Source organism: Tamandua tetradactyla, chromosome 1, assembly GCF_023851605.1.
Source record: "Tamandua tetradactyla isolate mTamTet1 chromosome 1, mTamTet1.pri, whole genome shotgun sequence".
In the NCBI taxonomy this organism is placed as follows: domain Eukaryota; kingdom Metazoa; phylum Chordata; class Mammalia; order Pilosa; family Myrmecophagidae; genus Tamandua; species Tamandua tetradactyla.
Window position 1 is genome coordinate 188085174 of NC_135327.1, and position 13701 is coordinate 188098874.

Below are 13701 nucleotides of genomic sequence, written 5' to 3' on the forward strand. Positions count from 1 at the left end.
AGTTCTTTAGAATCAGTCGGCTCCATCCCTGCTGCTGTGCTTTTCTCCACAGTGAAGACAGGACCTTTCACAGATGAATTTTAACAATCATTTTAAAGGAATTAGCACCAATCCTTCTCAAATCCTTTCACCGAATAGAAGAGGAGGGAACACTGCTAAACTTATTCTATAGGCCAGCATTACCCTAATAGCAAAGCCAGAATAAAACATCACAAAAAAAGGAAACTACAGCCCCTTATCCCTTATGAATATTGATGGGAAAATCCTCAACAAAATACTAGCAAATCATTTCCAGCAGCATATTAAAAGGAATATCCACCATGACCAAATCAATTTTTCCCCCAGGAGCACAAGGTGGTTCAGCATATGAAAATTAATAAAATTAACAATATATAAAATGAAAGAAAAAACCTTCATTATTAAAATAAAGGGGAAAAGCCCACATGATCATCTCAATTGATGTAGAATAAAGAATTTCACAAAATCCAACACCCTTTCATGATAAGAACACTCAACAAACTAAGAGAGAAGAGAACTTCATCAACTTGATAAGGAGCACTTATGAAAACACAGCTTATTTTGTACTCAATGATGAAAGACTGAGAACTTTTCCTCTAAGATAAGGTTGCCTACTTTTGCAACTTCTATTCCACACTGTACTGGGAAGTTCTAGCTGAGCTATTACACAAGGAAAAGAAATAAAAGGCATCCAAATTGGAAAAGAAGAAGTAGAACTATTTCTTCTCACATATGATATGATCTTATAAACAGAAAAGAATGAAGAACCCACAAAATATCATGAGCACTAAGAAAGTATATCAGTAATGTCACAAGATACAAGACCAACATCCAATATCACTTTTATTTCTATTCACTAGCAATGAACAATCTGAAAAGGAAATTAAGAAAATTTCATTTAAAGCAGCATTAAAAAAATTACTTAGGAACAAACTTAATCAAGGAGGCATGAGAGTTGGACACTGAAAACAGCAAAACCTTGCTGAAAGGAATTAAAGAAGACCTACATAACTAGAAAGACAGCCCAGATTCATGGATTGAATGAAATAATAATGCTAATGAAACAATTCTCCCCAAAACAATATACAGATTCAATGCAATCCCTATCAACATCCCTAATTGACTTTTTTGCAAAAATGCAGGTGATCTTCACATCCATATGGAATTACAAAGGGCCTCAAGTGGCCAAAACAATCCTGAAAAAGAACAACAAATTTGGAGGATTCAAACTTCCCAATTTCAAAGCATACAGCCAAAATGACAGTAACCAAAAGTGTGTAGTACTAGCATAAAGAGGGTCTTATAGAACAATGGAATCATACTGAGAGTCCAGAAATAAAACCTGCATTGAGAGTCAACTGCCTTTTTTTTTACTTTTTTATTGTATACTATAACATATACAAAGCAAAGAAATAAAAAAGCAATAGTTTTCAAAGCACTCTTCAACAAGTAGTTATAGAACAGATCCCAGAGTGTGTCATGGACTACCATATGATTCTCTCAGATTTTTCCTTCTAGCTGCTCCAGGAAAGAGGAGGCTAGAAGGCTTAAATACTTTTTTATCATCACAACTGACTTTTTTTCCTTCTTTTTTTTGTGAAAAATAACATATACACAAAAAAGCTATAAATTTCAAAACATGGCACCACAACCAGTTGTCAAACATATTTCAGAGTTTGACATGGGTTACAATTCCACAATTTTAGGTTTTTACCTCTAGATGTTCTAAAATACTGGAGACTAAAAGAGATATCAATTTAATGATTCAGCATTCATATTCATTTGTTAAATCCTATCTTCTCTGTATAACTCCACCATCACTTTTGATCTTTCCATCTATCTCTTTAGGGGTATTTGGGTGTTGGGTAGCTGATGGCTGGTTAGCTGATGGCTGGGGGTAAGTGGCCGTACTGAGTCAGCCACACAGACACAGAGCACACAGCACACAACTCAGGAGACAACCCTCAGGAGTGAGTGGAAGGCGTCCACTTTATTGAGGAAGTACACAGGCTTATATAGGCTGGGAAGCATGTAGGGACATGTGTCAGGCTGGGATTGGTCACCGTTGTTGCGAGGGTGGAGGGCAGATTTCAAGTCAGCCATTTTGTGTTGCCTTGCATCAGCCACGGCAGCCATGTTGGTGATATTTTATGGCTTCTCCAACAATTCCTCCTTTTTTGTTTTTTAGCTTTCTGGGTAACTGTGCCTGTCTTAGGCTGCTTCCTCCGGAGGTCTTACCCGTCTCTGGCTACCAGCTAAGCCACTGGAAGTGAGGGGCAACAGCGCCTGTCTTAGGGTGCCTCCCCAGGAGGTCTTACCCATCACCGGCTGCCTGTTGATCATCACCCAGGAGGACTGAGATGCGCAGCTTAGGCTGACTGGTATGGAGACCGTGGAGATGCAGGCAATGCTACTTTATGACAAAGCCAAAGCCCAGACAACGGGAGTGCATGTGGGAGGGGGTAGGCCAAAAACCACCTGTGTTCGGGAGGGGGATGGGGGCCTCAAGGAGCCCGAGGACTCCCTTGGGACTCGGGGGTACACAGCAGCTAGTGGGAGAGCGGGGGGAAGGGTGCACAGGGGGTTGTTGACGGCAGCTCAGAATAAAATCTTCAACGTTTTTCTCCAGCACTTAATTCCCTCTCAGCCGCAACTGCAATGGATCTTAAACAAACAATTTAGTGGGAATTGATGCAACAGGTCTTCAAGCTAGGGGATTTTTGTCATACCTCAGTTACTGCAAGGAATAGGTTAGGGGGAGGAGGAGATAGAGGGGGAGGAGAGAAAGGAGGGGGGAGTGAAGGAGGAGCAGGTGGTGGGGCAGCCATGGCGGCGGCGGCCGTAGGGGGTGAGGGTAAGGAAGGATATAGCAATGCTATGGAGGCAGGGGACGCTCGGCTCAGAAAGGGGAGGCTCGGGCTCGGAAGCAGCCGGAGGATCGGGCGTGGAGGTGGGGAGTGGAGGGGATGAAGCCGGCATGGCTTCAGAGGGGGCTCCCATGAGGCATGCATGTATTGCAAGGTGGGTGGGAATGAGACCTAGAGGAAAGGCTTTTCCCTCATGTTCATCAGTGGCACAAATGCACTGAAGGAGTTTGGACCAAGTATATGGGTCCCATATGAGGCAGTCTCGAGCCAGGGGTTGGATCGCTTAAGGACTTCCCAGTACTCGTGCAAGCTTTTTTCAGAGATTTTAACCCACCTCGCAGCCAATAAGGTGTGGATAGCCTGAGCCTGAGGTGCAAAATCAGAGGAGGGAGTGTTGCCCATGATAGGGATAATTTAGAGGGGGTGGTGTGCACAGAGAAACCACCGAGGGGGCCACTTAGCAAGAAGGGGGTGGCTGTCACTGAGAACCACTGAAGGGGGCAGCTACCACAGAGAACCGCCGAGGGGGCGGCTCTCAATGGAGAACCGCTGAGGGGGGTGGCTATCATGGAGAACCGCCAAAGGGGGTGGCCCCACACTGGGCGCCACTTGTTGGGTAGCTGATGGCTGGTTAGCTGATGGCTGGGGGTAAGCAGCCGTACTGAGTCAGTCACACAGACACAGAGCACACAGCACATGACTCAGGAGACAACCCTCAGGGGTGAGTGGAAAGCATCCGCTTTATTGAGGAAGTTCACAGGCTTATATAGGTTGGGAGCATGCAGGGACATGTGTCGGGCTGGGATTGGTCACCGTTGTTGCTAGGGCAGAGGGCAGATTTCTGGGATTGGTCACCATTGTTGCTAGGGCGGAGGGCAGATTTCTGGGATTGGTCACCGTTGTTGCTAGGGCGGAGGCAGATTTCTGGGATTGGTCACCGCTGTTGCTAGGGCAGAGGGCAGATTTCTGGGATTGGTCACCATTGTTGCTAGGGTGGAGGGCAGATTTAAGGTCAGCCATTTTGTGTTGCCTTGCATCAGCCACGGCAGCTATGTTAGCGATATTTTATGGCTTCTCCAACATTTGGGCTATGGACATTCTAATTTTTTTATGTTGGAAGGGTCTGTCACTAATATGAGGTAGGGACATGGAACTATCTGATGTTCTGGAGAGGCTGGGCCCTCTACGTTTCATGACTTATCTGGTCCATGGACCCTTCTGGCAGTTGTAGGTTCCTGGAAAGTTACTCTAGTGCATGGAACACTTGCGGAATTTTATATATTGCCTTAGGTGTTCTTTAGGATTGGCTGGAATGATCCTGGTTGGGGGTTGGCAGGTTATGATAGGTAGCAAAGTCTAACTGAAGCTTGCATAAGAGCAACTCCAGAGCAGCCTCTCAACTCTATTTGAACTCTCTCTGCCACTGATACTTTATTATTTACACTTCTTTTCCCCCTTTTGATCAGAAAGAATTGTTGATCCAATGGTGCCAGGGCCAGATTCATCCCTGGGAGTCATCTCCCATGTTGCCAGGGAGACTTTTACCCCTGGATGTCATGTCCCATGTAGGGAGGAAGGCACTGATTTCACTTGCAGACCACCTGCCTTTTTTAATGCAATTTTTTTAGATATATTTGCACACCATGCAAACCATCCAAAGTGTACAATCGCTGTATCACAGTATCACATATAGTTGTACATACAACCCCATGATCAATTTTAGAACATTCTCATTACTCCAGAAAAGAAATTTTAAAAAAGGGAAACTCAAATCCTCCCACACACCTTATACCACCCCATCATTGACTCAAGTATTCATGTAGTACATTTGTTACAATTGATGAAAGACTATTAAAATATTACTGTTAACTACAGTCCATGTTTGCAATAAGTACATTTTTCCCATATACCCCTGTATTATTAACTCCCGATAACAAAGTCATATATTTGTTCTAGTTCATTAAAGACCTTTCAAATATTTATACAGTTAATCATGAACACTGTCCACCACAAGATTCACTGTATTATACATTCCTATGTTTTAACATCCAACTTTCCTTCTGGCGATACATATCTCTAAACCTCCCCTTTCCACCACATTCACACACCATTCAGCACTGTTAATTATTCTCACAATAACATGCTACTTGTCACCTCTGTCCATTTCCAAACTTTTAAGCTCATCCTAGTTAAATATTCTGCACCTATTAAGCAACTGATCCCCTCTCTTTAGCCACATTCCATATCATGGTAACCTATATTCTATATTTTATGTCTATGAGTTAACATATTATGATTAGTTTACATCAGTGAGATCATACAATATTTGCCCTTTTATGTCTGACATAGTTCACTTAACATAATGTCCTCAAGGTTCAACCATGTTGTCATGTGCTTCAGGACTTCATTATTTCATATTGCTGAATAATATTCCATCAATGTATATATCACATTTTGTTTATTCATTCATCTGTTGATGGATATTTGTGTTATTTCCATCTTTTGGCAAGATTAATTGTCTTTTAACAAGGGTGATAATGTAATTCAATGGAAAGAAAAAATAGTTTCTTCAACAAATGGTGCCAGAGAGAACTGGATATACATATGCAAAAGAATGAAGTTCAATGCCTACCACACACCATATATAAAAATTAAATCAAAATGGATCAAAGACTTATATGTTACTGCTAAAACAATAAAATTCCTAGAAGAAAACAGGGGTAGATCTCCAAGAACTTAGATTTGGCAAAGGTTTCATGGAGAGATGAAAAGCACAAGCAACAAAAGAAAAAAAACACAACAGATTCATTGGACTTTGGACTTCACTAAAATTAAAAACTTTTGTGTATCAAAGAACACTACTGAGAAAGTAAAAAATACAACCAATGTAATGGGTGAAAATAGTTTCAAATCATATATCTTACAAGAATCCAGTATACAACTATTAACAACTCTTATGCAAAAAAATATAAATATCCCAATTTAAAATGGGTAGGGTTATTGAGAAGACATTTATCCAGAAAATATACAAAAATGGCCAGTAAGCACATGAAAAAAAAAAAAAGACAAACATCATTAGTCATTACGGAAAAGCAAATACCCTTCAAACTCTCTAGTATGGCAATAATATATATATATAATTATATTATAATATATTTTAATTTATTATATTATATTATAGTATATAATATAATATTTTAATTGGAAAATAACAAGTGGTAAGAATGTGGAGAAATTGGTACCATTGTATAAATTGCTCAAATATGAAAAGGTGAAGCCACTGTAGAAAACAGTTTGGCAGTTCCTCAAAAAGTTATCATATTACCCAGTAATTCCACTCTTAGGTATAGAGCCAAGTGAATCGAAACCTGGTATCAAACATTTGCACATAGTGTATAAAAGCACAATTCTTAATAACTGAAATGTGGAAACAACAAATATATCAATCAATCAAAGGATGAATAGATAAGTTAAATATGATAAATCAATACAATGGAATATTATTCAACTATAAAAAGGAATGAAGTTGTGGTACATGCTATGAATGAATACTGAAAACTTTATACTAAGTGAAAGAAACCACATAAAAGCTCACATATTATATGATTGTATTTATATAAAGTATTCAGAATAGGCAAATCCAGAGGGAAAGAAAGCAGATTAATGGTTGCCAGTGGGAGTGGAGAGACAAATGGGAAGCAACTGCTTAATGGGTATTGGGTTTTCTTTGGGGGTTATGAAAGTGTATAATTAGATAAAAATAATAGTTGCCCAACATTGTGAATGTAGTAAATGCCACTGAATTGCACACTTTAAAATCATTAATTTCATTTTTTTTAATTACACATGTGCTCTCCTTTGATAAAGCAATTCTCTTCTTTCTATAAGATCTATGTAAGAGAATATAAAAATATGCATAGAAGTTTTATTCACAATTCTCAAAAACTAGAAAGAATTGCCCTTCAACAGCATAATAGATAAACAAATTTTAAATATTCATATTGATAACAATGCAGCAGTTAAGAAAGAACAAACTACTGATTCATGCAACAACATGGATGAAACTCAAAAACATTATATTGAGTCCAAGAAGTCAGACAAAAAAGTGCATATATAGTATGATTCATTTATATGAAGTTCAGAAATAACTGAAACCAACCTGTGATGATAAAAGTCAGAATACCTCTGGGTCAGAGGAATGAATTCTGATATTAAGGTTGGAAACAAAGTAGTTACAAAGTAGAAATATTCAAGGCCTTGATGTGGAGTTAGTCACACAGATGTTAATGTACAAAAAATTCACTGAGCCAAATACTTGACATTTGCAATGGTACCAGTTCAGCATCTTCCCCAATCAAATCTCATGGATATGGTGGTATCAATAAGGAAAGAACAAATAAGTCACATGGAATCTCTAGCAAATCCCAATAGGAGAAACATAACAAGGGTCACTGGATTCTGCATTAAAGCATTTCCATCTACAGCAGAAAACTCTACATCATTCAAAATTAAATTATTGTACCTTGGTAGAGACTGAATCAAGTAACAATAAAGCTAAAGTTGCCCATCATGAGTTGGGGTGCTATCACAGCTACCAAGTGATAATTTAGAGTGGTCCCAGCAACTACCCACCATGTAAAGACTATGGAATATCTTAGATCAAGAACAAGTACAGGGGGCAAAAGTAAACTGAATGAAAAGGTGATTAGATACCCATTTCAGCCATATCCCCAATGTTTCTTTCTTAGCTAATATATATGTTGTCCTAAGGAATCCCTATGATTAACAGACAATCAGTTGAAGGAAAAAAGCCATGCCTGATTCATAGACATTTGGCTAGATACATTTATGCAAATTTTGACCACTGAGGTATGTTCCTAAAAGGTAATTGATGAAGGAATACATGCCCTTATCCATGTATTAGACAGGGAGAGAGAAGTGGCCTGTGGTGAGATACATAGACTACTGGAAAAGAGGAATTATTTTACTGGCTGTTCAGGAGCCTGTAAGGAACAAGATTGGCAGATCAGTGAATGGAGGCAGAGGGAAGAGACATGGGAGTGGCACAGATATAAGGATCTTTGATTCTGCATTCATGCTAACCAGTGACATCCATTCCTGAAGAGGCATTGAATAATCAGATAGAGGATTTCTCAGCCAATAGTTGTCAGCCCATCTCTGATCTCGGCCACTGCAGTGATACACTTTAGGTACACAAACGCAATAGCCATTGTGGCAGAGATGGAAGCTTTACATGAATTCAACAGTATGGACAGCCCCTTACCAAGACTACTCTGTCTAGTACCTCTGCTGAACATGTGATTGTCACTAGCAGAGATCAATGCTGGGCCCTCAATGTGGTATCTACCCTTAAGTAGTTCAATAAGCCAGCTGGTGCCTTGTTGATTATATTAAATTCCTTCCATCCTGGCTGCCATTGACATATATTCCAAGTATGCATTTCCTTTTCCTGTCTGTGGTAACTTCCTTGGAGTTCCCTTAGATCTTTATCTCATTTACTGATATGTTATTCTGCATAATATCACCTGAATCCAAAAGAACCACTTCACAGAAAAAGAAATGACAATGGACACATGCCCAAAAGACCTTAGGCCCAATACACACTGTTTTGCACAAAAAGCATTACATGACAAAATAGTGGAATGGCCACTTCAACACACAGCTTTAAGGCACAAGATTGTTGACAACACTCTGCAAAACTGGAATGCTGTACTCCAAGATGTAGTATGTATATACCTGCTCTCCTAGGTATTATATATGGATCCATCCCCATCCACACTAAGGATCAAGAAGGCTTGAGCGGGTCCTCTGATTTACAAGCATGCTATTCCTTTCCTGAAGGTAAAGCTTAGAAGTCATTATAAAGGGAGAATTTTCAAAAGCATTGCAGAGCCGTTGGGCCTGATGCATTCCTCCACCAGAAAGATCAACAAGCCCCAGGAGATGCCTAAAATGAATCCTTAACTTGAATGCCTGCAACCATGTCCAGATCCGTGCTCATGAATTCAGGGTCTGAGTTATTTGAGTGATCAAAAGACTTAAGATCAAAGAAAAAAATTCTTTCTTCTATAGCTTCAAGGAAACCAGACTGTAATAATAGAAAAGAGTCTGCAGGATTTAATGGAAACCAGGTATGGATTTTTACATGGCCCTCCTGGATGTTTGGGAGCTTGAATAATGTAAAGATTCATTAAACTGTAACAAATTAATGTATTTTGGAGCTTTAATAGTTGTGTGCTCTCAGGGTTATGATTTTTTATATTTATATCCTTTTAGTTGTGAAGGCATCACCTGATCTCTCTTAACCACTAATGATCTCTCTTTATTTCTTGGATTCTTTCTCCCTGAAAAGAGACATGAGTAGAGAGGGACAGTAAATCCTCTGCCCTCTCAGAACAAAGGTGACTGTGTTCTTTATGTTTCTCAAGGGAGCATGCTGGAGCCACTGGGACCTATTATCTTGGGCTCTGCACGGAGCCTTCAGGACAGCTAGGAAGGTGTCCCATGGAGATGATCAGTTAATAAATCCCTCCCTCTGGACAGTACCATGAAGAGCAGAGATTCTTCCTTAGCAGTCAGAGGACAGCAAGGCTTCCAGCACCATCAGTAAATTCAGCCACCCAGTATAAGTATTTGCCTTTTCTGCCTGAAGATTTCTGGGGGTGCTTATACAACAGCCGGTTTAGATACTCAGGTTTCCTAGTTGTATTAGCCTGTGAGTTCTGGTGAAATATATTTTAACGCAATTTTCATCACTTCTGTGTTTTTTACTGTCATACTCTACTATCATGTAAAAAAGTATATTTTTACTCTCTTTTAATACTTATTCTCATTGATAGCTTTATCTTACAGCATGAGCTGAGTAAATATGGTTAGAGAAGTAGTTATTTTTAAGGTAAAGAAATATGTGTACAACTAGCTTCCTTCTGACCATTTAATTAAACTCGGCTTAATTAAACTGTCACATGTAGAGGAAAATCAAGTATCTAGATAATTAAAGAGGAATTTCCAGAGTTTTTGTATAAGTATATAAATACTTCTTTATTTCTTCCATATGATCCTTGAGTCCAGAGTCTGAACTTAGAAACTGCTAACTTTGATAGATCCACCCTCAAAACAATGTAAGGTACATATGAGGAAACCAATAAACTAGCAGCCTGACCATGACATTTATTTTTGGAATGATGATAGAGGAACTCTAATGCAAATGGATGGTTTTTAAATATTTTCGTAGTCTTAGATAATTGTATATGCATTTAAACTGAAGAATATTGCTCATCCCTGCCCTCACCAAGATAAGGCGATTGTACCTAAAAGAAGGGAATCAAATTTAAGCAAGAAGGGCAATATCATATTTGTACCTAGGTTTTAATTGTAGAATCATAGAGTCAGAAGGATGCTTAGTACAATCTCCCAGAGAATTCAGAAAACCCTTCAGTACCATTGCTCATGGGGTCATCTGGCTGCTGCTGATGTCCTGCAAGGCCAGTTCCCAAAATCACGCCTTCTAGAGCATTACTCAATATTCAATTACTGACTGAGGTTTCCTCAAGACAAATGACATGGTATAAATCTGTTCAGTCATTCAAATAGATGCTCACCAAAATATTAATTGTGAACAACTAACTAAATAAGAAAAACTGAGACATTTTAGGCTGAAAATAAGTCTTCACACTTGACCAAATGATGTTGTGTGAGCATGGATGTCTGCTGAACAGGCGAGAAGAGATGCAGGAGTGGAAAGAATGTTGAGATAAGCAGGTAAGGAGTGAAGGGCCAATGAGGTAGAGAAGATGAATTCTATTTCTAATCCTAGTAGACCCTCTGCATAATGAAACCTTCCAACTCAAGATCACATCTATCACCATTTTAAGAATTTTGCCCAACTGTCCATGAGGATTTGTTGTTCACAAACAGCAGAGAACAACTCAATCTAATAAAAGCAAAGAAAAAAGCAAATTATTAGAAGGATAAAGGAGATCTGTGTTAGGCTAACTTGTAACAAGTTATCTAAATTGGAAATTTAGTCTCTGTTAAAAAATAACAGTTTCAGTAAAGAGAAACATGTAAGACTATTCATTTTTAAAGATTCCAAATCAAATCTTTATACATGTATTAGAAAAACAGGAAATCCACTGCAATTGTTCCTGAATGCATCTATTCTCTACAAAAGAGTGCCAAACAAATTAACATAAATACATTTTTAACACTTCTCTTAAACCATGAACATTAACTCAATTTCCTCTCTACAGAGATATGGCAGAGAATCAGACCTCCATCACAGAATTCATCCTACTGGGATTTCCCCTTGGCCAGAGGATTCAGAAGCTGCTCTTTGGGATCTTCTCCCTGTTCTATCTCATCACTCTGCTGGGGAACGGGATCATCCTGGGTCTTGTCTCACTGGACTCCAGGCTGCATACCCCCATGTACTTCTTCCTCTCACACCTGGCCCTCGTCGACATAGCCTATGCCTGCAACACAGTGCCCCAGATGCTGGTAAACCTCCTCAATCCAGCCAAGCCCATCTCCTTTGCTGGCTGCATAACACAGACCTTTCTCTTCATGAGTTTTGCTCACATAGAATGCTTTCTCTTGGTGGTGATGTCCTATGATCGGTACGTGGCCATCTGCCACCCTCTCCGGTATGCTGCCATCATGAACTGGAGAGTCTGCATCATTCTGGCAGTGACTTCCTGTATTTTAGGAGTCCTTCTGGCCTTGGTACATGTAGTGTTACTCCTGCCACTGCCCTTCTGTGGATCCCAGAGAGTTAACCACTTTTTCTGTGAAATTATTACTGTTCTCAGACTTGCCTGCGCAGACATCCATATTAATGAGATGATGGTCTTGGCTGCAGCAGTAACTGTACTGGTGGTACCCTTTACCTTAATTGTGATATCTTATATTCGTATTCTCTATGCCATTCTAAGGGTCCAGTCAAGGGAGGGTCTCCAGAAAGCCTTCTCCACCTGCTCCTCCCACCTCTGTGTTGTTGGACTTTTTTATGGCACAGCAATTATCATGTATTTTGGACCCAGAAATGACAACACAAAGGAGAAGAAAAAATATCTCCTGCTATTTCACAGCCTTTTCAATCCCAGGTTCAACCCCTTGATCTATTGTCTGAGGAACTCAGAAGTTAAAAATGCCTTGAAGAGAATGCTAGGAAAAGAGATACCTACATGAAAAGATTATGGCATCAAGGTTGAAAGTAGCCTATAAAGTTATCACCAGAGGTTTCAAACTCAATTCAGCATCAGAATTAATTAGGGCACTTATTTAAAATAGAGGTATCTCTCTTCCTCCCATTGGAATTCTAATTCAGTTGATGTGGGGTGAATTCTAGAAATCCATGTTTTCAAAAATTATCATAGCAAGTTGTGGGGCAGCTGCTTCATGGACAAAGATGGGGAAACCATGGCTCCAAATACATCCTTTTTAAAATCTGATTAAGTTCCATATATCTCAAAATGCTTTCCTCAAACTCTATTCCCACAAAAGGGCTTTTAATAATATGTACTATAGTCAAATATGTTGGAGAATTATTGTATATTTAGCACTCACAATTCATAGTCACATAATGGATGTGAAAATTCCTTAGATAAGGAGGAAATCTTTTTGAATTTTTAAGCCAATGTGTTCCAAAACTTATCTGATCACATACAAATTTTTCCATAACACTTAGCAGTTTCCTGGAACAGGAGATCTTGATCTTGACTGACTTGTGAATACTTCCTGTGTTTACCTTCTAGAGCAGAATTTTTTTTTTCCCTGCAAGGTGACCCTCTGAAGGAATGTAATAGATCCAAACATGATGCCATAGATCAGCCTGCAAGAACCTGTGCTCTGTTTGGGTACAGAAAGAGAGAGTTACTGTCTCCCCTCTTCAACGCTGTTGGATCACAATCCAACCCTCTCAATATTAGACCAGCATTCCTAGATGATTTTTAAGGGATGGAACCATTCAATTAGACAATCTTGCAGATTTGGATAAAAAATGTTTTCCTCTGTTTGCCCACTGCATGAAATCAATTGAGTTTTTCAGCCACAGAGACTTAAAGAAGACAAAAATTCCTCACATTAATCTAGAAAGATTGGCAAATCCCACCAACACAGTGTGTAAATTTTAAATGGTTTTTCAATTACTGTGTTTAGAAAACAGAGACATAGGAGACATTCTATAAAAAAATGTTCACAGAAGGACAGCCATGGTGGCTCAGCAGACAGAATTCTCACCTGCCATGTTGGAAACCCAGGTTCGATTCCTAGCACCTGCCCGTGCAAAAAAAAAAAAAAGTTCATAGGAACAGTAATAAGATGAATATCATGGCTAAAAAGGAAATAAATAAAGGATAAAATGTCCAAGGAGCTAATAGATCTGTGGAGATTAAGATAAAAACAAAATTCATTGGTTATTCATTCAATACCCACATCTCAAATGATAGCTTTACAAAGAGGAATTTACGAACTGCCTGTCTGTAGAATTCTATATAGCACTTCATATGCATGACTGCAATCTCAAAAGACAAAGAGGGGGTGCAAGGGTAGTTGAGTGATGGAATTCTCGCCTCCCATGCGGGAGACCCAGCTTCAATTCCCGGTCCATGCACTTCACAAACAAACAAGCAAGCTAAAAGCCAAATAAACAAAAATTCAGCAAACGGTGCTGCAATAAGGGAATACTCGCATGGAAAAAGAATAAAATGTGACCCCCACCATACAGCATACAAATAAAAGAAGACAAAGAGGTAATTGTGGTGTTTATACAGTTGCAAAGATTTCTTCCAATAAA

The 13701-nt window shown here is 39.2% G+C and overlaps 1 protein-coding gene across 1 annotated transcript; it reads left to right on the forward strand.

Moving 5' to 3' along the window:
• The first annotated feature begins 11162 nt into the window (after nucleotides 1-11162).
• Nucleotides 11163-12095, forward strand: LOC143687669 (olfactory receptor 2A25-like). The gene has a single exon (XM_077164852.1). The coding sequence runs from the start codon at nucleotides 11163-11165 to the stop codon at nucleotides 12093-12095; it is 933 nt and encodes a 310-aa protein (XP_077020967.1).
• The last annotated feature ends 1606 nt before the right edge of the window (nucleotides 12096-13701 follow it).